This window comes from Condylostylus longicornis, unplaced genomic scaffold, assembly GCF_029603195.1.
Source record: "Condylostylus longicornis isolate FDR11 unplaced genomic scaffold, ASM2960319v2 ptg000010l, whole genome shotgun sequence".
In the NCBI taxonomy this organism is placed as follows: Eukaryota; Metazoa; Arthropoda; class Insecta; order Diptera; family Dolichopodidae; genus Condylostylus; species Condylostylus longicornis.
The window spans coordinates 5793626-5820053 of NW_026577979.1; the positions used below are offsets into that span (position 1 = coordinate 5793626).

Below are 26428 nucleotides of genomic sequence, written 5' to 3' on the forward strand. Positions count from 1 at the left end.
ACTGTATAATTAAATTTTTATAATATACTTATTTTTATTTTGTGTTTAACTTCTTGAATAGTGAATTCAAAATATTACTTAAAAATGTTATGTTTGTAAGAGAATAAGGAAAATTACCATAATTTACAATATTGTTTTATTACATACAATTTAAATAAACAAAAATAAATAAAAAAATAACAATTATTAAAGTGCTTGTAATTCATTAGGTAACTAGTACCCTATAATTGTATTATTAAACAAATTTCTTAAAATTGTAGAGAAAAAAAAATATTTTTTAATTTTTTATAAGTCAAAAATTAGAAAATAGTATTTGTATACTTAATAAATAATAAAACAACAAAAAAAATTTATATATTAATAATAATGGCAGTTCAATCACCTATTGAAATATCAAATCGTGAAATTGAACATAAAGATGATATTGAACCATTAGAATATCATGGTTATTGGGAACCAATTGGTACAGCATTATTAGAAAATACTGGTTTAACAGTATTAATAACATTTCGTGGTAAAAAATTTCAACCATATATAATGGGTGGTATATTAAATAATAATGAAAAATATATATTTGAACAATTACATTTTCATTGGGCTGATCATGATGAATCCGGTTGTGAACATACATTAGAAGGTATAAAATATTCAATGGAAGCACATGTTGTACATTATAATTCAAAATATGATAATTTTGATATTGCAAAAAATAAAAATGATGGTTTATTAGTTGTTGCATTTTTTATACAAGCATGTGGTGATAAAGAATGTAAAGAATTTCGTAAAATAACAGCTGGTATTGATAGAGTACAAAAAGTTTATACAAGGACTTCATTAGATCCAGGTATTTTTTTTTTATAATTCTGTTTGTTTAATATAAAATTAATTTTTTTTTTTGATAAAGCTATATGGTTCCAAGGTGTTAATTCCAAACTGTTTTTTTTTAACACTTGTACGATATTCTTAAATTTAAGATGCTGAATTAAATATGGCAACACACTGTCATTTGACTAGAGTTCAATGAGATTTTGTGAAATTTTTAAGTACTAAGAGAAAAAGTCTATTTTAAATTTTAGGTCTAATCTGTATTTCAATCATTATTCTAATTTAGACTCTAGCATTTTCTTTTGAATAAATTTTTTGAATCGTTTGCATAATATCCTAATTTTTTTATTGCTGTGCTATTATATTAAATTTTAAAATTATTAATAATGCATTCTCTTTACTTAAAAAATTCAATTACAACTGGTAATACTATATTAGTACACAATTCAGCTTATGAGCTGTAATTGTTGAATTATTTATACTAATGCAATTTTACTATACATTTTTAAAATTTAAAACGTAATGTTTATTATTAAAATAATTTAATATTAAATTGTTTCTAATGTTAATTTTATTTTTTTTATTTTGTTTTAGATTGCCTCTCTTGGATTGGTTTACAAGAATTAAGTAAACATTATTATACATATAAGGGATCATTAACTACAGCACCATATTTTGAAAGTGTTACATGGATAATTTATCGTACACCAATCTATGTTTCTAAAGGACAAGTAAATTTCTATGAAATACTATAATACTAGTACTAGATGTACATACATGTATTAAAATTTCTGTTAATGGTTTATTTATTAAGCAATTTTTTTATTTTAAATATTTAATAAAATAAATTGTATCCCTGAGATCGGAATTATAATAATACTGTAATAATGCAAAGTTCAGCATATAAAATATCAAGTCCTGAATTGTGTATCGATACGGGTATTATTACAATTCCGATATCAGGGTACATAATACATATATTAGTTTAAATTTTCAAAAATATAGCGTAGCTTGAAAATTGCAGTGATATTGTATTAACTTACAATTTAGCTTATAGAGCTATAATTCCTGAATAGTGTGTTAATGCAGTATTATTGTAATTTTGAAATCAGGAATTTATATATAGGGATTTTAATAAAACCTGGCCAATGAATTTTCTGATATGTACATACATATATGTAAATATTTCTTTTACAAAATTTAAAGATTTCAAAGAATTTTGAAGTTAAAATATAAGAGCATGCTTTGTGTGTATTCCGCTTAAATAATAAGTACATACATATATGCATGCAAAATATATAAGTATGTATATTGATAATAATTCCGTTAAGAATGCTTTAATTAAAGCTTATTCTTTGATTTTATATAAGTATTAAATTATACATATATATACATATTTGTAATAATAATAGAATATTTATTTATATTTTTAGGTTGCAAGTTTTCGCAATTTACAATCATGTCCAAGAGATGAGAATAAACGTATTGTAAACAACTATCGTGAAATACAAAAGCCAACAAAACAACCGGAAGTAATTTTTGCAAGAAATATTGTAAAAAAATCGAAATTATAATCTATTAATATAAAATATTAACACAAATTTTTTCTAAATAAATTTTAAAGATTCTGTGATAAAGACTTAAATTTCATTTATTAAATTCCGTATATGTAAAACTATCTGGACCAAATGATTCAATTGCTTAATAAAGAACTTGAACAGGGAATCAAAAATACAATATTATAAAATTAGCAATATTTCCTGAATTTAGCTCACAAGTCGAATGCTTAAGGGTTTATGTGTTAGTACCATTATCTTTATGTAGTACATATGAATGTCATAGAATAAATAAATAATAAAATATTGTGGGATCTTATGCACTATACCTATTTATGTACATTCATTTAATTTAAAAAAATTAAACAAAAGTTTCTTAAATTTTCAATCAAAAATAAAAACAAACTAAATTGTTTATTTTTTATGTGTAAATATCAAATTTGAAATTACATATGTACATACATATATTTAAACCAAATTATCCGTAAATTCAGTTTTTGTTTAAACAATTCACACCAATTCGCACAAAATGAGCAAAAAAGATGAAATCAGTATTGTAAAAGACATTTTTTTAAAAAATTTAAATAAATTCGATAAAGCAAGAATTTTGGATCAAAATATATTAAGTCCAACGGATCTTAATTATGAAGTAGCAGATAAAATAGTACTTCCAGCTCTTAAATTTTCAAACTATTTTAGAGAACCGAAAAGTTTTTTTTTCAAAAATACTGGAAAGATAGGTAAAAAGCGGATTATCGATATTAAATTAGTTTGTTAGTTGGAGTGGTTAGTGTATTTAGGCTGTCCTTGTGCTTAGTAAGCTCAGCATTGCCTAAGAACCTGTTATAGCACAATTTCTTCAGAACCATTTAATTTTTAGAAAAATTTTTCTATTTCTCTAATATCATTATGAGTATATGTAGGTGGTGCAGCTGATTATGTCCATACATAAATTGCACATTTATCTTTTAGTGGTTAACAATAATTTTAATGACGCAGTTGCTTTCAAAGCAGGTCTAGGTTTTGGTTAAAATTAAATTTATAAATAATAAATAAAAAATAGTTTAGAAAAAATTGCAAGTTAAAATAACTTGCGGCTGCGAAAAACAATGTGTACGTAGTATACTTTTGGTTGTTTTTTTTCTCTAAAGCTTTCGTCTATCTTGTTTACTTTCCGCGTATAATTCTTTGAGTTTTCCAATAAATATCGGAATGTTTTTTGCAGCTGTATTAAGCGGAAAGTGGAATGCAAATCAACGTCCATATCTAACAGGCGGACCTTTAAATGGAAATTATACTCTTTCAAGGATTGTTTTTTATTGGGGTAAAAATTTTAAATACGGCAGTTTTCACACAATTGAAAATATTAGAAAAGCTCTAGAAATTCAAGTTATTTATATAAAAAGAAAATACGTAAATGTGGAGGAAGCAGCAAAATATGATGATGGTATTGTAATTATATCATATATTTTTGAAATGCGTTTCCAAATGAATTTATCTCTGGAGCCAATTTTGATTGCAATGGATGAAATACGCAAGAGTAATTGTGGTATACATATTAATGTATTTAAACTTGATAAAATGCTACCACCTTTTAAAAATGATTACTTTTTATATAATAGTAATCATAAACTTCAGACTGGTGAAAGTTTTAAAAATGTTACTTGGATAGTACCACGTGAAACATTTTGTGTGTCATTTTACCAATTAAAAAGATTTTCTGCTTCATTAACAAACGAATTACTTCCAGTTAAGAAAACATTTTTATATTTGCCGAACTGTTTGTTAAAACCAAGCCTTTTTTTGGTGAATTCCTCTAAAGGAGAGGCACAAAAAACATGTTTACCTATGCCGTTTTACAAAGATGTGGTAAATATGCATATAACAATTACATAAAATATATAATATAGATTTATTTTATTTTTCAAAATTTTGTTTATTATTTAGTTACAAAATTTCAATATTATCACGAAGAAGAAAAATTAACTTACAGAAAATGTTAAATCTAAGTTACATAATCAGAATTAAAATCTATACGTACTCAATTTTAATTTTATTCCATTATCAGAATTTAAAAATAATATAATTAAATTTATAGTGCCATTTTTCTACCTTCAATCGATATTTCCACTGCTCGTCTTGTTTGTTTCAATCTTTTTGCATCCATAAATTTCTTCAAATGTTTCTCATAGCGGTTCATTTTCTTTTTTGAAATCTTAAAAATTTAAAACAAATTTTTTCTTTACATTTCTAAATTGATATTGTATATAATAAACTCACTCTACTCATATCAACATCTACTGTAGATTTTGGTCTTACAACATATTCTTTATTTGATGGCATTGGAACTCTTGCACGCGCTACCCATCCTTTGTCACCTGGTCTTAATGCTTTTTCTTCAGTTGTTGAAATTGCTGAATGTATATCACGTTTCGTAGATTTAGATGTACTTGGTTCAGGACTTAATTTACGTTTTTTGCTAACTTGTTGTTCTAAATCTCTTTGAACTCTTTCTTCACGTGACATTGCTTTAAAATCAGTGCTTAAATTGAAAATTGGTCTGGCCCATTCGGATATTAAACGACCAGCTCTTTCCCGATTTTGTTTGGTTTCTCTAGGATGTTTGTATAAATACATAACTGCTTTGCCTATGCCTGATTGTTTTAAATAACTTTTATCTATTGTGGGAAACTAAAAGTATTGTAAAATGATTATATATTTTTTGTTTAATTAAAAAAAATTTGTTATTGATTTTGTTAGCTCTTACATCTGAAAGGAGTCTTAATATACTTTCTCTTATTTGTAAACAGGGTAAACTTTTATTTGGTAATGGCGCTAACCAATCAGTTAAAACATTAAGAATATTATGCTCTAAAAACGCTAATTGTAAATCCTTCTTGATCAATTGCGACATAACTTGTTTCAACATAGAAATTTTACGTATTGCAGGTTTGTTTTCCATATTAAGTGTACGATCATCTTCTGCTGCAGCCTTCATATTTTGAATTAATTGATCAATTATGTCATCTAGCAAATACGAATATAAAATGAAGTGTTGAAATTAATATACAAAATTTTTTAGTTTACCATTATCATTTATTAAATCAATATCCCGTCTTTTGCGACGCTTCGACTTTTCCTCTTTTTTTCGTAATAACATAGCATCAAAGTCCGAAATAAAATTATCAACGCTAAAAACATTATTTTGGTTTTAAAATCAAGAGTGTTATATACGTATTAAATGAATTAATCTTACTCATTTGAAATGGGAATATTTTCGTCATCAGAACTGTCAACAACGGTATTATTTTCTTTCGTTGTTTCGCCCTTATTCTCTGAATTTTCAGCATTTTCTCCTGGTTCATTTTCGTCTTCGTTATCTGTGTCTGTAATTTTTGGCCGTTTTCGTTGTTCTTTCGATTCGTTTTCTTCATCTAAATTATAAGTTTGAATTTAATTATTGAATTAGGCATGTAGTTTCAAAGCTAAGGGTATTTAAGCAAACAAATTTATACCTTCTGAGTCGCTAAAAACAACTCTCTTTTTCTTTTTTACCGGAGAGTCACTTGCTGATCCACTTCGACTTCTGCTAGATCTTGAACGGCTTCGACTTTTTCTAGATCGTGTTTTACTTGCACTACGTGAACGACTAGAATCCTTACCTCTTGATCTACTTCTACTTCTTGAATCAGCCCCACTTCTGCTTCTGGATCTGCTACGACTTATACTTCTGCTGCGCCGAGAGCCACTTCGGCTTCGTCGCGATCCACTACGACTCCTGGACACACTTTTACTTCTTTTAGACCTGCTCCTGCTTCTACTATCACGAGAGCTGCTTCTGCTATGCCTGGATCTGCTTCTGCTACGTGCTGAAGCGCTGCGGCTACGTGCGCTACCACTTCGACTGCGCCTGGAACCACTACGAGTTCTTCTTGACCCACTTCTGCTACGTGCCGAGCCACTTCTACTACGAGCTGAGCCATTTCTACTTCGTGGCGACCCGCTACGACTGTGTTGGGATCGGCTGCGGCTGCGTGGGGAACCACTTCTACTACGTCTAGATCCACTACGGCTTTTTCTAGAACCAGACTTACTTCTTCTAGAACCACTTCTACTACTCCTGGAATCGCTTCTACTATGCCTAGATCCACTTCGACTTTTCCTAGAACCAGACTTACTTCTTTTAGATGGACTTATACTTTTTCTGGAACCACTTTTACTACGATTTGAAGGACTCCTGCTCCGTCTCGAATGACTTCTACTTTTTCTAGAATGACTTATACTAACTTCTGAACCACTTCTGCTTCTCCGAGAACCACTTCTGCTTTTCCGAGAACCACTTCTGCTTTTCCTTGAAGCGCTACTTCTATGTTTTGAAGCACTTCTGCTGCGGCCTGAGCCACTTCCACTCCGTCTCACGCTTTCTTTCGAACCACTTCGACTTTGTTTAGAAATACTTACACTTTGCCTAGAACCGCTCCTGCTTCTTTTAGATCTACTCAAACTTCTTCTGGAACGACTTTTACTACGCCTAGAATTACTTCGGCTTTCTCTTGAGCCGCTGTGGCTTCGTCTGGAGCCACTTCTACTATTTCTAGAACCACTTCTGCTTTTCTCTCGTGAAGGGTCGGCAATATGTTGGGCAGAATCTAGTTCGCTTCTTTTACTAGATCTACTTCGGTCACTCCTTTCTGAGCCGCTGCGACTTTTTCTTGAAATGTTTTGACTATGTTTAGAACCACTTCTGCTTCTTCTTGATCCACTTCGCTTGGAACCACTTTCACTAATGGGAGAATGGCTTCCGCTTTCTCTTGACTCACTTCTATTTTGACTTCTGGACTTTACAGAATCTTTTGAACCACTACGACTCCGACTTGATCTTCCATTGTTTTCTTTAGAATTAGATCGGGTTTCAATTTTACCGTTTCCATTTACTTGTTCATGATCACTTTTTGATTTACTACGACTTCTACTTCTAGAATCAAATGAATCACGACTTCCACTTCTTGATCGACTCTTCCGAGTAGTTTCACCTTGACTGCAAGAACGGGAGCGACTGCGACTTTTCGATTTCGATTTTATTCCTTTGCTAGAGTCTACTTGAGCATCAGAATTTTCAGATTGAGCTGATTCAGGCCTTACTTGATGCTCATATTCACCTGAAAATCGATTATTAATAAATTATATTATAACGTTTCATAACCTACCATTTTGTTCATCCATATTAAGTGAGCATAAAACTTTAATTTCTAATTTTATTGCAACTTCAACAACTTCAAAAATTCCTTAGTTTTATAAGCTCTATTAATAATATTATTTGATATATACTGAAGCAAACCCTTATTTAATTAAAAAAACCAAGCAATAAAACTTTTTTTGGATTTTGTCTTTAGAAGTAGGAAGCGTTTATAAAATGTCAGATTGACGTTTGATCTTTTTATATTTAAAGTTTGACATTCAGTAACAGTCAGAGATTGGTCATTTTTAAAACAAAAAGTCCTTGAAGTTTTCAAATATTCTTTTTTTCGATCGTTGCTTTAAAACATTTCTGTTTTAAACGCCTGTTATAGTTATCAGAAATATTATCATGTAAAAGTTTTTCAATTTTATGTCGATATTAAGCGTTAGTTATTGCTATTAGATAGATACGATTATCTTATTTGTTATTTTATACACATATAGCACATTTTAAATTATTAATTTTCAATGTTATTTGGTACTACTTGAGCATCTGGTACTACTTGAGCATAAAAGTGCTGAAAGCTGATGCAACTTATGGTCATATAATATAACTAGTTTTAGCAAAAAACTGACGTCCATATTTCAATTGATTCTAAATTTTCGTATGAATTGATCTGATACCTATAAAAGATATTTTTCCTGAAACATATTCAAATAAACTAATAAGAATGTTCCAGTTTTACGAAATACAATTATAAACACTACATATATTATCAACTTACATACAAAATTTTAAGTTCAAAATTTCTCGTCCAAAGTTTCTAATAATTTTGTCTAATTATTGTCTAATAATTTTGTTTCATTGTTATATAAATATTAAGGATATACTTTTACTAATAAAAGGAATGTTTTTATTTGGCTAACAAGTCTTCCGTTGTTCAAAGTACAAAAATAATTTTAAATTAGTTGTTGCATTTCGGTTAAGGTACCTTAAAATTTTGCTTGTGAACTTATAAATATACATGTCATTTACTTGTCATATACTTGCCAATGAAAAATTTAATAGAAAAGCTTTCTGTGTAAATATATTTCATTCTCAATTCAAAATATATTTCATTCAAAAAAGTACCAAAAAGAAGAGTACATATATAAATTTAAATGAAAGTTCATTCAAAATAAACAACAAAATTTTAACGCAAATGTATAAAAAACTTTTAAAATTCAAAAATGAGAGAGAAAGAGAATGAAAATTTTTTGACATTTACAAAATTTTTGATATTCGAAAGAGCTCGTTGATAGATCTAATATTTGTCGGGTTTGTTTTGATAGTATTGTAAACATACTACATAATGACAGTTTAAGTCAAAATGCAAATACTGAACAGATCTAAAGATTGAGAATTTATTTTAAAGGAGATTTTTACATTGGCTTTTAATTTTGAAAAACAAGTACATAGAACTAAAGTTTCGTAGGGGTGTCGTTATATGATTTAAATAGTTTGGAATATATTTAATTACAATAAATAATAAAGTAAAATATTTTAGTAGTTTGTAAAGAAAAAAAATTATTAAATTTTAAAAATGGGCACTAGATTTTTGCCAGCTGGAATGGAGGATGAAGAAGATGACGTAAAAATTATCTTAGATTTGTTTAAAGCAAATGTTTTATTTTCTTATTTTAGGATATTTACGATTTTTATTGCCCTGGCGCTAATGCTTTAACTAAGACATTGCAAAACATGTGTGTGACTGTAGTTCCAGGTAATAAAATATGATGATTACCAAAATAATATACTGGTGGAATTTAATTTTAATCCATATATTATTGCATATATATACATATATAATATGTATATAATGTTAAATTTTGTATATCATATATCGGGTAGGTGAATACCTACCTAGCTGAATATGACAAAATGAAACTATATACATTTATGATTTAAACTAAATATGAAAAAAAAATAAACAATCTGCAATTAGAAATTTTGCGGAAATGGGTCTCTTATATTTTTTAAATCAAATATTTTTTTAAATTATTTAAATTATTGCTTTAGTGCTATTAAAAATTTTACACATAAAAGCAAAAAACTAGAATTGAACATAAATTTTATTTTTTATATTAAATTTAAATAATTAAAATTCTTTTTCATTTTGATTTAGATTTAACCAAAGGAGCTGATTTAAATGACAAAGGTAATCGGTATCTTTTGATTAATAAACATTTTCTGATACTCAATTATTTTAGATTTTGATGCAAGCTTGTGTGAGGAAATTAATAATTGGTTTGAAACATTTAAGAAGCAATGGGCCTTATGTATGAAATGAAATTTGAATAAGTATTTACATACTATTAAAATATTTACTTTTGTAAAATATTTAGATAAGAAAACACCCGCCATTAAACAAGCTCTTGAAGATTTATTCATCTTAAATGAAAATCCTCTATTATTGGCTTTAAAGATTTTTGCAAATTCCCCTGGATGTAACAATTTGAAAACAAAAAATAATTTAGCTTATTTTGGTAAGATAATCTGATTTAAATATAAGCTCTAGTTCTAGTCTGGTTGTAACGGTGTGTTCAGTTTTAGTTACAGTTTGTAATTTAAAAAAAATGAAACCACACATATCTGAAAAATGTACTGACAATATGAAAATGGTGGCTTTTAATTTTATCAAAACTCAAGGCATCCCAATTTTATATAAGGCTGTGAGGGATGCTTATGAATTAACAAAGGCCAAGGAATTATTTGTGGAAAAAATTAGAGAGCTAGTGAAAAATCGTTATTATAAAGACGTGAGTATTTTGCAATAAACTTAAAGTGCTTACTATAAAAGTATATCTATGTACGTATTTGAATTGATTGTAATTTCGCTTTAAGGCTTCTCATTGGGCGTTGTATTTGGACTTAACAAACAGGTTTACACTTTATGATATTCCGTTGCCCTTAATTATGCAAGATAAGATATCTATTGCAGAAGAATATTTAGACAAAGCAAAGCATTTACAACGCGACATTGTTGAAATTTTAGATTCATTTCTAAATCCAAACTCTTCAGTTACAAATGAATGTGATAAAATTATTTCGTAAGTGTAAGATTAATTTTTATGTTTTTTTAAATAGGCAAAACAAACAGCCTGTTTACCGACAATATTTTTAACATCTTGATTTAAAAATCATTTTAATTCTTTTCTTATCAGAGAATATAAATATAATGATGTTAGGTATGAAAAGCTTCAATCGAAACCTTTAACAAAACTAATTGTTAGATTAGCAAAAAAATACAATATACCACAGGAATCAGTACCTAATGTTAATCGACAAAAAAATTATGGCTGTCTTCAATATCTTATACATAAAAGATATATAGAAAAAGGAATGAGTAATGATGCCTGGCGCGAACTTGTTACGGAGCTATTAGCAAATTCAAAAGATCTTGAACTTGATCTAATATATGCAATTTGGTTCAACGGAGATACAAAAGAAACTTTATACTGGTTAAAAGTATTTCGGATACCTATAGATCGTTTACCTTTTGCACTTCAAGAAAATTTAGCAGATGGAATAAAAACTTCTGCTGATGACGATTCGTGGAATGGTCAAATGAAATTTTTTTCAACAAAAAGATCAGTCGTCGGTGAAGAACCGGGAACTTCAAGAAAGCAATTTTATACTTTAAATCTGAGAAAAGAGAATATTATTTATGTAGACCGACCAGAATCTTTTGAAGCTATGCTGAAAAGATTGAGATCAGAAAGCTTAATAGCATTTGATGCAGAATTTAAACCATCCTTTAAAGGTGAAGCTATGCTTAATTTAATACAAATTGCGGCAAAAGATACAGTATACTTAATTGATGTGCTTAGTAATGAACTCAAAGGTAATATGTGGAGTAAACTTGGAGAAAATGTTTTTTGTAATAACGAAATATTAAAATTGGGTTTTTGTTTGCAACAAGACTTAGCAATGTTAGAAAAAGATTTGCCAATGTTAAACATAAATATACAAAATAGTTGTGCGTATTTAGATATTCAAATTTTATGGAGAAATGTTAACAAAATAATGAGTTTTAAGTTTCCTTATAAGGGTTAATAAGTTTTTCTTATTTTAAAAAGTAGAAGATGTTGAATTTTTATTTTTCAGTTGAAAAACCTGGTCAAAATTTAAGTGCTTTGGTTGAATTATGTTTTGGAAAAAAGTTAGACAAGTCAAACCAATGCTCCAATTGGTCAAATCGTCCACTACGTACAGAGCAAATTAATTATGCGGGTAAATATTAAAATTATTAAGTAAATATACGAATTTTTTCAATTTATTTGTTTTTGTTTTCCGTTAAGCTTTGGATGCATTTTGTTTGATAGAGATATATAACACAATCAAAGAAATCTTTGAGAGACAGCCATATTGCTTTGATTCTTTTGTTGAAGATATTATTTCTGAATCTAAAAGCAAAACACAAAAATTCAAAAAGAAAGCGGTTCCAATAAAGGTTTCTAAAACTGAAAGCAATATAACAGAAGATTCAGAAACGCCAAGTCCGTTTTCAATGAAAACAACGTATATTTGCATATTTGCTTTTAAATGTGTACTATATATTTTACTTTTATAGCACTAAGGATGTAAAATTTATATGTGATGAAATGCTTGCCGGTTTGTGTAAGGGTCTCAGGAAATATGGTGTCGATTGCTTAGTTGTTGCAGGTTTAGAAGTCCCTGAGGATATTTGTATTAAAGTAGCTTTAAAAGAGAATCGTTTTGTACTAACAAAAGGTGAACGTTTTGTTAAGGTAAAAATGAATATCCGTAACACAATATAGAATTAAAAATTTTAAATTGTATATTTTCTTTCTATTTAGTATTCACAGTACTTACCATACGGTCATTGTTTTAAATTATATTCAAATGATGTTGAAGATCAAATTTTGGAAGTCCTAAAATATTATAATGTAGTTTTATCAAAGAAAGACATTTTCAGTCGCTGCCAAATTTGTAATTCAAATGAATTTATATTATTAAACACCTATGATATGAAGAGACTAATAAATGGAAATTATAGTAAAACAGATAACATCAAAAAACCTACAGAATCACCTCCTCAGCGGAATTTTATTTTAAGTAAGTTTATGTAAATATTTATATATTTTGTCTTCATCAGACTTGTATTTATTATTTCATTTAGATGTTCCAAGCAGCAAAACATTCTTCTCCAAAACAACAAATCAGAACAAAAAAATTCAGCTCAGTAAAATTCCTGACCATGTTATAGATTTAAATTATTATTTCTATATATGTGAGGTAAATTAATTTTTACAGCATCAAAATTCCTATTATTGAAATTTAATTTTCTTTGCAAAAGGGTTGTGGTAAATGTTATTGGGATGGAAGTCATTTGGAAAAAGTTTTAAATGGACCTGCCAAAAAGTTTATTGAAGACCGAAATTGAATTTGGTTGATAAAAACAATAATATTAAAGGTACAACAATATGTGTTCCTTTAAAAAAAGTTGTACAAAATTCTTAAGTTTTTCTCAAGATCGTTTAATTTCTGGTTTACCCTTAACCTGATTTTTTTTCTAATTTCCGTTAATATTATAAATTTACCTGAAAATTATGAATTTTTGAGAATATCAATAAAATATTGAAAATTAAGAAATTTTTTCATTGTAATAATGACTATTCATTTTAGGTTTTCATAGAGTATTAAATAGAGTTTTTATCATAGATTTCGATAGGAGTATTATTTATTACAATATTTATAGTGGAAAATCAACTTATTTACAATGGTTACATTTAAAATTATGACCAATCCGATAAAAATTTTAATACATATAATATGAATTACTTTTAATTTATCATTCAATTAAAAATAAGGAAATAGTATATACATTGTTAGATACTATTTTTATAAAAATATTTATCTGATTCAAATTTTCAGAAAGGTTCCCCTCTAATTTTCGAGTTTATGAACAATTCGTCATTCACAGTAAAGCTTTTCAATAGAAAAATTTACTCAAATAATCAGATAAATATTGAAAAATTAGGTGTTCACTAAAAGTGTTGAGCTTTTATGAACACTTTACCGTGCTCATCCTCCTCCAGGAACAACACAATCTGACATCCTCATTATTCTTCCGACACGCCTATTCCGAGGTCCATTACCTCTTCCGTCATCACCAGGTCTACCAGAACCACTTCCTCCTCCTCCTCCGGGACCCCATCCTTAAAAAAAATTTTTTTTGATAGGTAACAAACGTTTGAAGTAAATTTATTTTGATATTTACCCCCTCTTTGTCCGGAACCTCCACTACTTTGAAGTTCTTGCAATGGAGAAATTAAAGATGAAAAGCTAAAATTAATTAAAATAAATTATATTAGTACGAAAATGCCAACAGATGAATTAACATAAAAATATAAAAGGTAGGTACTCATATAATTGATAGAATATTATATATAGTAACTACATCTGCCTACCTGCCTATCTGCACATTAAAACAGAAAAATCAGTAATAGCACTTTGTCAAAATCAATAGATATGTATGTATCAAAATAGTGGGCAGGTGTAATGTTACAGAAGTAAAATTTCAAAAGAAATTCGGTTTTTATAAATTTGATTTTTGAAGGTATTCATTAAATTAATTGGGCATTCATTTCAACCGAAAATTATAAATATATATGTACATACTTATGTAAAATGAAATAATTAAATTTAAGTTATCTTGCATAATTTAAATTAATGCTAAAATCTGCTATTTAGCACATACACTAACTTAAAAGTAATAACGGATCAATTGCTACAATTCATTTTTATGTACGTCACCTATGTATACTTATATGGAGGACCATTAGATAATTTCGTAAATTTTATTGCATCATTTGTATTGTTTAAGTGAATTTGAATTTTGTAGGTAAATATGTAATATTAAATATAATTTTTCTTTTAATTAGTTTAATTTTACTTACAAAGCAATCAAAAAATGATAAAACCCTGTGAATAGGCCCAAAAACCAGCTTACACTCCAAGGTTGTTTCTCATAAACTCTTCCATCTGCATTTGAATTATTTTAATATATAAAAATTTAAAATAAAATAAAAACATTTACCACTTCCAATATACACCATCTTGAATTATATTAGCTTACTAAAAATTTACATTTCAAAATTATGTTAAACTTAAATAATTCTAGAAAATTTTTAACTTCCTAGAATTGAAATGTAAAGAGTAGTAGGAAGAAATAAAAATATGAAGTGAATGTTGTCAAAAACAAATATGTGTCACTTTATCAATTACGTGTATTTCGTGACCATAGACAAATTAGATCGACAGACTGGTATGAAAGGTTATCAAAAAATTCTTGTAAACTATATAGTAAATTTTACGATAACGTTTTTATATTTTGGAACTCAACTGTTTTATTTTGGGTGAAAATATTTTTTGTACTAAAATTACCTGCTTAAGTCTATTATTTAATTGTATTTTAATCTGTCATGTTATAAGCATAAAGAAAAATAAATGTACCTGCGACATATTGTGTTTCAGGCTTTTGAATCTTTCTGTTAATAGATCTGTTGGCTTCACAAATGAAATGAATCGCAAACATTGCGTAAACATCAAATACCTTTTTTCTAAAATTTTTAAAAATAGAATTCGTGGTAGCGATTTGTGAAATTTTATTAAAATTTTATGACGTTTTTAATTTTTTTGACGCTTTTGTGGCTTTTAATTATACTGTCTTTGTTAACCGTTTAGCTTCCCTTTGACTTAAATTGCCTTGCTTATTCAATTGTTGTTGTCGTTGTTTTTCTTTAAATTATTTTGAATATTTTTATAATTTCTTGTCAAATTTTTTATTTTAGTCTAATTACTAACGTATGTTATGCGTATTAGTAGTAAATACTTTTTTCTTCTTTTTATATTTCTCTTATATTTCTTAACATCAATTTTCTGCAGCAAGAAGTATTTGTTTCTATTGCATATTTTTTAGTTGCATGTGTAATGCAGGCCTTAAACTTTATGCTGATGGCTGATAGCTTTTTTGAAAATGGTTTACTTACATTTGAATAAATGGCGCTTTAATATTCTATTTGCTTTTTTTAAATATTTAGCATCAAATTCGGCTTTCGAAAATATTATGAAAAAAATGCATATACATAAGTTTTACTCCGTCCGCGCGTCCGTAGACCCTTTTACAAAAGATCGAAAGTTGAAATTTTGTACATATGTACATATGTAGATCTTTGCTAGAAACTTATTTCAGTAAACCAAAATTTTTACTTATATCCCTCTACCCTTTATAAAAGTTATAGTTACTTAAAGGCCGAAAATGTAATTTTTTTGACTATTTATATTAAAAAAATAAACATTTTTCAAGCTTTGCGGCTAGTTTGTGCTACCACGGCACAGCATAATTGGATATTTAAAAACAAAATGGCTGCTAAAATTAATTGTTATTTAAAACCCGTTTTTTTTCAAATTTTTGATATCGTTTTTTTTCTATATACGAGTACAATAGGTTGTAGGAGTCAGAAATTTTGGGAGTTTATACATACTAATAAAGTTTTTTTTTTTGTTAAAACAAACATTTTTTCCATTTCCTTCTCATCTCAAGTTACCGCCTCTCTGAATTTGTAAAATTAAAATTTTCTACACTATATATTTTCGAAACCGCATGCTTTTCCAAATTTCTATAAATGCAGAAGCTAACGAGAAATTCCATGCCAACAAAAAATATAATTATTTTTTGGTGGCATCTATTTAAATATTATATTGGTCATTTATTGGTTCTTTCATCTGTTGAAGTGAAGAGTATTGCTTTACAAACTATTGGTTCGACCCAGCTTTTTTATATTAGACAATAAGCCAGGTCTGTTGATTAATAATTTATTTCAAGTTAACACTGCCCGAAATTAGGAAATTTTCAATTTTGTTATATTTCCAAAATCGAAAGTTTTTCAAAATTTCTTGCAAACAAAATATAATATAATTATTCATTTTAACTAACTTAATTTTGTGTTTAAATTTTCAATGATATTGTTTCGGATATGATTTTTATTATAGTTTTTGCAATTAAACTAAATTATTTTTAATTACTTTTTCTAAAAAAAAATTTTCGCTTATGATTAGAGGTTCTTGTGAATGTTTTCTTGTGTATGAATGTGTTCTTGTGTTCTTTGAATATTAAATTGGCTTTTATCAGCTAGATTATTAAAAATTAATTAAATTTATTGTTATTTAAATATTAAATATTTTAAATTTAAATTTAAGACTAAAGAAATCTATAAACTCTCTATTGTGAGAGTACAATTATAATGATTTCTGATTAATTTGGAAATATGAGTGTAATATTGAAGAGAAAATCTTTGTATTTTAATCAATTTTCTATCAGTAAATTAGATAAAATAATACAATTGAGTTCCAGGTTTAAATTACATTTTACATGCATGTATGTGCATAACGTGCTAATTGTCTGCCTATATGTACATGGAGAATTTTTTTTAAGATTGGAGATTTAAGATGTATTTTAAAAAGATTTTTATATTTTATGTTATTTTTTATTTAAAATATTCTATAGGTAATAGCTTCCAGTCACGCAACATCTTAATTTTTTCTTTTACAAAATAATAATACTGATGTATTAAATTGGTCTTTTTTATCATTTAAAATATTTTATACATGTATGTTGGTACACATATATTTATATATATATAATTATAATTTGTTTGTTTATTTGATATGTTGCGTTCGTGTCAATTGTTTCTACAATCTACTTATGTACAAAGTGACTGTAAATAAAACCAGGAAAATAATTTTTTATTATCTATAGTTTAAGTCAATGTACACATATTGATAATTAGGTACCTATACTTTAAAAGTTATTAATTTTAGTTACTAATTTAAGAAAATAATTCAATTCTTACGGACACGTTTTCAAAATGATAATTATAATGGTAAACTTAAGCTATTTAACATAAATGGATTACATAGTACAATTTACATCATACATAAAAATTGGAAAACAATTTAATTCAATTGATTTTTATATACACATATGTAATATAGAAAATAATATAGGTAACTAACCACGATTATTATAACAATTATATTAAAATAATTTTATTGTACCAATAAAAAATATTGTGAATGATGTCTTAATCGATTGTTTGCGAGACATCTTAAGCAAATTTTTTTAATGCTATTGTTTTCATATAATTATAGTAATTTAATTAAAAAGATGAATTATTAATTAAATTATCATCAAGCTATAATGTTAGTTAAAGTTTTTATATAAAAAAAAATCTTATTAACCATTTTTTAATTATACTGCTTGTATTTAAAAAGACAAAGAAAAAAAATTATAGTAAGAAAATCATAATGAGCTAGAGAAATTAAAACAAAATATTTAAGTAAGAATTTATAATATAGATAGAGTTACTGGCCATTAAATTCATTCAACATAATTTATTTTTAGAGATTAATCTTATTTTAATAAGATTTAAAGTATTTCCGAAATAAATGGTTACTTTAAAATATGTAACAGCTGAGAAATTAATATTTATTCAAATTAATTCTTGGATTAAAAATGGCTGAATAGTTACTATTATGGCTACTCTCCTTATGAAATTTTCATAAATACGTACTTTATAAATGTTGTACACTTCACCGAATTATATGTCAAATAGCTTGCAAAAATACAAAAATAATTGACGATCACACATATTGAAAAATACATCACTTCTGGTCTATTGCAATACAATAGAATCTAATATGGATCAAAGATTGTATTTAAAATTTATTAATAATTTAAAAATTGAAAATGAAATAAACATTTTTAGTATTTGAATTTTGAAAAAAGAAATAAACATACTACACTAAATTTCTAAGAAAACGCAAATGATGGATCAAAAAAAAAAATGTTTTGTAAGGTAGCATTTTTACTTTGAACAAGTGAAAATACTTTTTTAAAAATATATTTTAATTTATCATTAGATAAATAGCTCGTTAGTATTGCATAATTTCCGGGGGTAAACAAAAATTCATTCATTAATAAAAAGATATTTACTGTTAGATTTTTTGCTTTTACTTAAATCTGGGAAAGAATGCAGTTTTAGAAATATATGAAAATGAAAATTAAAATTTTGCTATAAATTTGAGAAGCGATAACTTTGACTCATGGGGATGAGAGAAAAGAAAAATAATTTCGTTCCGACAATTAAAAAACTATTTCCTTATTCTTAGAAATTTTTAAAAATTTTAGACTATTAAAATTGTTTAGTAAAAAAAAAACAAATGTATATGATTGTAATATTTATGCCTATGTCGTTTCATGATAGTTGGTAGGTCACTACTTTTCTGAGTTTGCACAATTTAAAAATAGTATGTTAATTGAATTATTTCATACAATCTGCCTATTTTATACTGAAACTAAAAAGAAGAAGTTAATGAATTGATTAGTAATTAGGAATTAAAACTTGCAAAACAAACCCACAAAATCTACTATTTTCGTAGCCACTTTGGAAGCAATCTGGTATAGCAGCTATATTTTGCTATTTTAAAAATAAATAATTGAAATCTTAAAATTTACAAATGAGTATACAAATTAATTTTCGTACAAATAAATTTCGAATAAATTGCGAGAATGAAACTATTATACAAGATTTTAGTAAGTAAATAAATTATAAATCTATTATTTTTTTTAACTTTAACAAATTAATAACTTCCCACTTTTTCTATTCTTTTCATTCTTATTATTAATAAATTGGCAACTAAAACAAAACTTTTTATTTATTAAGTTTCTTTTTTTTTTTGTTTTCAAATCGAAAAGTTAATTTTTAAGAAAATTACTAGCTAACTATAAAGCTGCGAAACTATAAATAAATTCTTAGTTAAACTTAATTCACATTTTATTATGAATTTTCCCATAGATGTAGAAGTGTGTATATTACTCTTAAAAAATTTTATAAATAATTAATTTAAATATTAAAATATAATTCAAATTTATTGATAATAGTATAACAAATAAAAAAATTTTTAATAAAATAAAGAAAAATTTACGTGAAAATTATTAGAAAAAAATTAAAAATGAAATTTTTAATAATTAATTTTGGAATTCACATTTTATTATTATCATATAATATAGTGGAAATATTTGGTGATGAAGAAGAATTTGATGTTGATAGTAATATTTTAGATCATAAAGTATTTTATTGTAAACCAGATTTATGTAAAATATGGAATGGAACCGATTATAATTATTTGAAACATATTGGATGTAAGTAAAAATGCATAATTATCTACTCATTTAATTTCATTTGCTTGTATTTTATTTACTAAATTATTATTACCTTATGAGAGTACCTTATCCTATTCTGTATATATAATTAAAATAGGCAGTAAAGTGGGTGACTTTATGAAAAATATTTACAGCCTAATCGTGTATTTCACTTTTTCAACACACTTTTTATTCACTTTCAAATTAGATTACGTTATTCTATGTGCATTTCATTTTTCCAATAAGACTACCCAGTTTTTCATTTGGATTTTTGAAATTTTTCTCAAATTATCGACTGAACGTTCTACTTCAAAAACAAAGCAAATAAATTTTATATACATTTTTGAAGAAAACGAGACACGCCAATATACGGAATAATTTTTTTCACTCGAAAATTACATTATAAGAGTATATTGATAGTTACTCACTTTCTTCTCACTTGGCGAGTAAAATAGTGAAATTCACGATCATATATTTTCTAATTTACCTTTTTTTTGCTTTAATTGTTATCTTTATGAGTAATTCATATCATTTACTAATGGTATATAAATATTCTTTCACTTATCAAACAACAATATAATTGAAAATACAAAAATTCTATTTGCAATTGAAAGTGATTTGAATTTTAATTAGATAACATCGTTTTATATCAATAATATAATAGGTTGCATAAAATATTAAATAGAAAATATTATGATTTTGGGAACTAATAGTAAAATGTTGTCACTTAATTTTGCAAATAAAAATTTGAAATTTAATATATTTATATAATTCTGCAATAATTGATTCTATATAAAAATATTTATGCTTATTTATCATATGTTGTTATTTAATAATTTAAATTTTCAAATTAAGTGAAACAACAATATGCGATATAATATATTTAATTCCATTAAAAATAATTTATTAAGTTGATTATTTATAATTTTAATATTTATTTATAATAATGTAAAGGTCTATGCTTATGTGTGGGAGTATAATTGAGAGGAGTATGTAGTTAAGCATATTTATTATGCAAAATAAATATCAAATCCTCAATATTTAAGTTTATAGGTTAGTTTCAATCCTTTTATATTATAGAATTTTCATAAAAAATCTTCACAATTATTTTCATATAAAAATACTTAGGTAACGAACACAAAAATTGAACAATTATTCTAATATAATTCCATGATTATTTTTGCTAAAATATTATACAAGCGTACAATTCAGGATACTAAAATCATAATAATTTTTGAATAAAATTTATGAATTCGAATAAAAGTATGTTATAGCTATTAAAAATAATATAATAGCTAAATAGAATAATTTTTGTACTTTTAGTAAATTACTGCCCCTATACTTATGCAATTTCATATGATTTACATAGTTTATATAGGTAGCCTAGCTATGTATATAATTTTTTATATTGTTTAATTTTTTGTTTAGGTAATAATGATGGTGAATTTGGTTCCGATTGTCCAACAGATGCTACTATGGTAGATATGAATCAAAGACGTATTAATTTAATACTTGATTTACATAATATTGCTAGAAATAAAATAGCAATGGGTGAAGTACCAGGTTTTGAACCAGCTGAAAATATGCCAGTTTTAAAATGGGATAATGAATTACAATTTCTTGCTGGTCTTAATGCTAAACGTTGTCGTTTCGAACATGATATGTGTAGAAATACAGGTAATATATAAAAAAAAATTTATTTAATATTATCGCCTATATATGGAAATTTCAAAAAATCTATGAAAATATAAACGAGTATAAATAATAATGTATTTAAAGTAATGGTTAAAAACAAAAATTTTAATAATTTACTATATTTTGTTTTTATGATACATAATATAAATTAAAGCCCAAGAGTTTCGATTATTTTATAATTTTCTACACTGTCCTGGTTCGTATATAAGACCATAGTATTAAAAATTACGAACCAGGGCAGTGCTTCTCTATTTATACAAATGATCTTAGGATCTCTTTTAATTTTGCGTGTTTAAACACTATATATTACAAGACATTTTAAATAATTCTATATTATTCTAAAACTTCTATATAATAATTAAATATTTTAATATAATTCAAAATAATATTTTATTTAAAAGATAAATTTGAAATTAGTGGACAAAATGTTGGTATCAGTTGGCAAAAACCAGCTTTTCATTCAAATTCAAAACGAATAAAATTAATTGTTGGCTTATGGTTTAATGAACATAAAGATGCAAATCAATCGTTTATTGATGCATATGAAGATCGTACAGATGGGTAAGAAATTTATTCTAATAAACTATTATAATTAATAAGTAATTTATGTATGCGATGATTGCATAATTAATTTAAAAGCTTGTTTAAAATTAAAATTTTTAATACAAAATATGTATACATAATTTTTTTTTATATTATTCTAAAATTATATTGTGTAGATGAGAAGTTGAACGTGCTATAGTGATTTTTATCTAATAAATTATTAATTGCAAACATATAATAATTAATTGATAATAATTAGTAATTAAATTGTCATGTTTATTATATTTTGTAATTAGTACAATTTTATTTAAATTGAAAATTTTATTAAAGGGAAGATATACATGTAGTTTTTAAATTTAAAAATAATAATTACAATTTTATTAATGTTTGTAATATTTAATTTATTATTTTGAAAGTATATGCATATTATTACTGTATAACTTCATTTTAATAGTATGTTCACGACATAAAAAAGTTCATACTTGCTTTCATTATTATTTTGATATTAATCAAATTCTTTAATATAAAAATAAAAATGTTTTGATCGAGCAAATTTTATTAATATAAAAATGAGAACAGATAATATAAAAATTGTATAAAGGAGAAGTTGTGAGGAGTAGTAATGTACACTTATTGCGGTAGATGGCTCAACATTTATCTATATAAATAGATTAATATGTTATTATTTTTGTATCTTACAGAATTTTTATACAATTCAAAGTTCCCGTTACCAACTGCTCCGGAGTATTTTCGAATTCTACATTCTTTTAAAAGGAACCCACTCTCGGTTTCTTCTCAAAACTCAAAATAATATTTAAATGTTTAATTTTGAAATGAATTCTAGTCAATTTTATGACCTATTTATTTTAAAATATTAAATTTATTCGTGATTGCTCTTTTTTATATAGAGGGTGTATTATATTAGGTGCTAAACATGTAATTTCAGGATTAATTCTTTGATTAATTTCAAGCAATATGCATTTTTCTCATGTTTTTAAACACATTTAGCACGTTTTACTGGCAAAACTATGGGAGATGAAAAAAAAATTTCAAATTGGTTAACTTTAAGATAATTACTTATCGTAACGCATCCAAAAAAAACTTCAAAATTTTAAAAAAAAAATTTGACTTTGATAAGCTCTATCTCGAAAAGTATGACTTAAATCAAATTGATTTTAAGACCGAAAATAAACAGCAGTCAATTGCGTGTGAAACCAGCCCCCGATAGTTACTCTATATTTATATACAGGAAAATCTGGTATCTTTTTTAACAATAAACTGTTGTTTGTTTTTAACAAAACAAGTACATTTGCACCCGCCCTTCCCCTCCACCCATACAGTTTTTTGCTGGGAATTGTTTAAAGAATCATTCCTGATATTATTTGCCACCTTATGCGAAACACCCTGTATACGAATTTTAAAAATTCCAATTAAATCAATGTTGAACTCAGAAACTGTCATTTGAAAAAAAAAAACAGTTTTCTAAATATTTTTTATTCTTTACGTTAGTTTATGTGGTTCTACCGCATTTCACAGTTTAATTGATGAACGCGAATTCGAAAAATCGGAAGATAACTGGTTTAAATCTATTTGGAGTAAAACAAATTTTTCAGAATTTAAAAAATGCAAATTATCTTTTTCAATTCAGAACTTTTCAAATATTGAATACTTTTTTAATATTTAGGCATTAATTGCTGTAATAATTAAGCTACTAAACAAAAAATCAATTGAGTTATTGGCAAGGTTGCATTGTTTGCAGTTTTCCTTTTCTTTTAAAGTAGATATTAATAATTATAGGTATTCAATGTTTTATCCATAGAAACTGCCACATAGAGTACAATTTTAGAAGAAGCTTCAAATAAAGTCATAAATGTATATCTAAATCACATAATTCAGCAAAGGAAAATTATTGAAATAATAAATGTGTTTCAAACATCAGTGAAATATATTATTAAATTTGCATACTTAGATACATGTGAATAATAATTACAGAGATTAAAGTTCAATTGAAATATTTGTACAATAAATTAAATATTTGTACAATAAAATAATAAAACTTTAATTATATTTGGTTTTTATATTATTTTGATAGCAAAGAAAATTAATTAATTAAATTATAAAATTTTTCTTGAATACACTTATATAGATGAATTGAAATTTTATTTGTCTGTCTGTCGTCCGTTCAGAGAAATCTCACTATAATCATTTTGATTTTATTGTATATTAGCATAATTCAAAAATGTAGTATTTAGTATTTTAAGAATACTAGTATATCAACAATATTAGCATATAGTATGTTAAGAATACTAGTATATATAAAGTACTAAAATTTAAAGTGGAGTTGATTTGGAATTAATTCATGTCTTAAAGGTTCTATAAAACGAATTGAGTTTTAGAATGTGTGTGTAATTGAGATCAAAGTTAAAAACTCTTTTTTTGAGCTTGCAGCACCGAATCAATTATTTTTAGCGAAGGAATTTAAATTATTTAATTCTCAACATTTTAATTTTATATGAAATTAAATTTTGTAATCACCTGGGGAAAAAGTGATTTTGTAAGAACCTGGTGCAAGTTCGTAAATTGCAATTCAATCAATTAGGATTTGCTGAATGAAGCTACAGCTTTATTGGCAATAAGTACCAATGAACTTTTAAGGGGTTGTATTATAATTCAATATATTAGGAATAAACTTTCTTCCTATGCGTCACACTTGGAATATTTGAGATATTTTTTCTCATATATTTACTCTTTATTTTCAAAATTAAATTGTGGGTGAAACGCTGAATATATAAATTTTAGTTCTATATTAATATGTTGATTAAATTATTTTAATTTTCAACTGCCTAATATTAGCAAGTCTGATATTTTATCAATAATAATTATTAAAAAAAATAACTTATACATTTATTTATAGCGGTATTTAATTTAATTGGTAAATTTATGTACCTATTGTTAAAATTATTATATTGTTATGTACCACTAATATATATGATATAACTGTATGTGTATATTAATATCGTTTATCTATAGTCGAAATTTATAATTTGAATAATGTGCCTATAAATTAATTAGATTTAATTGTTATTATTGGCACCAAATTATTACAAATGAATTAGTTGAGAAAACTATTAACAAATTACAATTAATAGCAATAATTTTATGAAATTTATAAAGAAATCAATCCGTTTTATTATACTAAGATATTTTATAATCAATAAATTAATTAAAAACCTATGAAAATAAATAAATTTTCACTTGCAATATTTTGCGGTTATGTATTATATGATTATAGTGAATGATATCACAATTTAAATCATCAGTGTTGATTTCTTGAATTTTAATTGCAATTAATTTAAGCTTTTAAATCTCTAAAATCATCAATTACAGATAGTCGATTAGTTCTGAAACGAATTAAGTCAATTTTTATCAAATCTCTATTATTTTTTGAAAATTAATTATTTTTCATATGTATGATTTTTTTTTTTTATTTCAGAAAAAAAATTGGTCATTTTACACTAATGGTATCAGATCGTGTTAAAAAAGTTGGATGTTCAGCTGTAAGATTTAGTAATGATATACGTGGTAGAGCATTATATGTCGTATGTAATTATGATTATAATAGTATTTATGGTGAATCAATTTATAAATCTGGTCCATCAGCATCAAATTGTGATTTCCGTAAGAGTGGTAGATATCGTGGTTTATGTGATTATGATGCTGATTATGATGAAAGTGATGAAAGTAATGAAATTGATAAAAATTTATTAGAAATTTCGGAATTGCTTTAACACGACAAAAGAATCACATATTTTATCTTTTAATAATTATTAAGAAGTTGAAAAAGAAATTATTTTGTTCTTCTATTAAATTGTTAAATATTGTTTTTTATATTTTTTTTATTCATTATATTAATGTACAATTATACATTTATTTTGTGTAATATATTTTATTGTGTTCTAAAGTTTGAAATATTCATGTATTATAAGCTATTATATATTTTATATCAGTATATTCTTAATAAATTGTAAATTGTTAACTAAATTATTACTAATTGCTTTGTTGTTTGATAATTGGAACCCTATGGTTAGTGGTTCGTATGTTGAAAAACCTGAAAGGTGTAACAGTGCGCAAGTTTTGTGTTTTATATTTTTTTTTTTTCTTTTTTTTTTTAAGGAAAAATAAATAAAGAGTTATATTTTGTTTATGAATTTAAAACAACTTTATTTTATTTATTTGAATTTTTATTCTTATCTTTTTTTATTTAAAATTCTCACAATTAAATTCTCACAATTTAAATTTATTATTTATTATTTATAATTCACAATTTTCTTATATGACAATTTTATTCAATTTGATTTTCTT

At 25.4% G+C, this 26428-nt stretch overlaps 6 protein-coding genes across 6 annotated transcripts; 4 read left to right on the top strand and 2 right to left on the bottom strand.

The window, feature by feature from the left end:
- Positions 1-187: 187 nt before the first annotated feature.
- Positions 188-2456, top strand: LOC129619091 (carbonic anhydrase 2). Its single transcript, XM_055534176.1, has 3 exons — positions 188-844; positions 1420-1556; positions 2259-2456. The coding sequence occupies exons 1-3, from the start codon at positions 367-369 to the stop codon at positions 2397-2399; spliced, it is 756 nt and encodes a 251-aa protein (XP_055390151.1). The 5' UTR covers positions 188-366; the 3' UTR covers positions 2400-2456.
- A 1137-nt stretch (positions 2457-3593) lies between these two features.
- LOC129618867 (carbonic anhydrase 1-like) lies at positions 3594-4277 on the top strand. The gene has a single exon (XM_055533891.1). It carries the CDS (start codon positions 3594-3596, stop codon positions 4275-4277), a length of 684 nt encoding a protein of 227 aa, XP_055389866.1.
- LOC129618717 (IWS1-like protein) lies at positions 4275-7771 on the bottom strand. Its single transcript, XM_055533663.1, has 7 exons — positions 7589-7771; positions 5897-7540; positions 5638-5815; positions 5469-5572; positions 5149-5408; positions 4662-5072; positions 4275-4596 (listed from the first exon to the last, which is right to left on the bottom strand). The coding sequence occupies exons 1-7, from the start codon at positions 7602-7604 to the stop codon at positions 4474-4476; spliced, it is 2736 nt and encodes a 911-aa protein (XP_055389638.1). The 5' UTR covers positions 7605-7771; the 3' UTR covers positions 4275-4473.
- A 1176-nt stretch (positions 7772-8947) lies between these two features.
- Positions 8948-13209, top strand: LOC129618818 (exonuclease mut-7 homolog). Its single transcript, XM_055533831.1, has 14 exons — positions 8948-9190; positions 9244-9322; positions 9725-9757; positions 9810-9878; positions 9945-10085; positions 10147-10358; positions 10444-10649; positions 10764-11650; positions 11707-11832; positions 11901-12120; positions 12173-12350; positions 12420-12678; positions 12743-12858; positions 12920-13209. The coding sequence occupies exons 1-14, from the start codon at positions 9143-9145 to the stop codon at positions 13004-13006; spliced, it is 2661 nt and encodes an 886-aa protein (XP_055389806.1). The 5' UTR covers positions 8948-9142; the 3' UTR covers positions 13007-13209.
- Positions 13210-13285: 76 nt separating this feature from the next.
- Positions 13286-14804, bottom strand: LOC129619118 (glycine-rich selenoprotein-like). Its single transcript, XM_055534213.1, has 4 exons — positions 14663-14804; positions 14523-14607; positions 13844-13908; positions 13286-13781 (listed from the first exon to the last, which is right to left on the bottom strand). Exons 1-4 carry the CDS (start codon positions 14679-14681, stop codon positions 13648-13650), a joined length of 303 nt encoding a protein of 100 aa, XP_055390188.1. The 5' UTR covers positions 14682-14804; the 3' UTR covers positions 13286-13647.
- A 4788-nt stretch (positions 14805-19592) lies between these two features.
- On the top strand, positions 19593-26034 carry LOC129619055 (antigen 5 like allergen Cul n 1-like). The gene is made up of 4 exons (XM_055534133.1): positions 19593-19828; positions 21257-21505; positions 21925-22084; positions 25560-26034. The coding sequence occupies exons 1-4, from the start codon at positions 19639-19641 to the stop codon at positions 25852-25854; spliced, it is 894 nt and encodes a 297-aa protein (XP_055390108.1). The 5' UTR covers positions 19593-19638; the 3' UTR covers positions 25855-26034.
- The last annotated feature ends 394 nt before the right edge of the window (positions 26035-26428 follow it).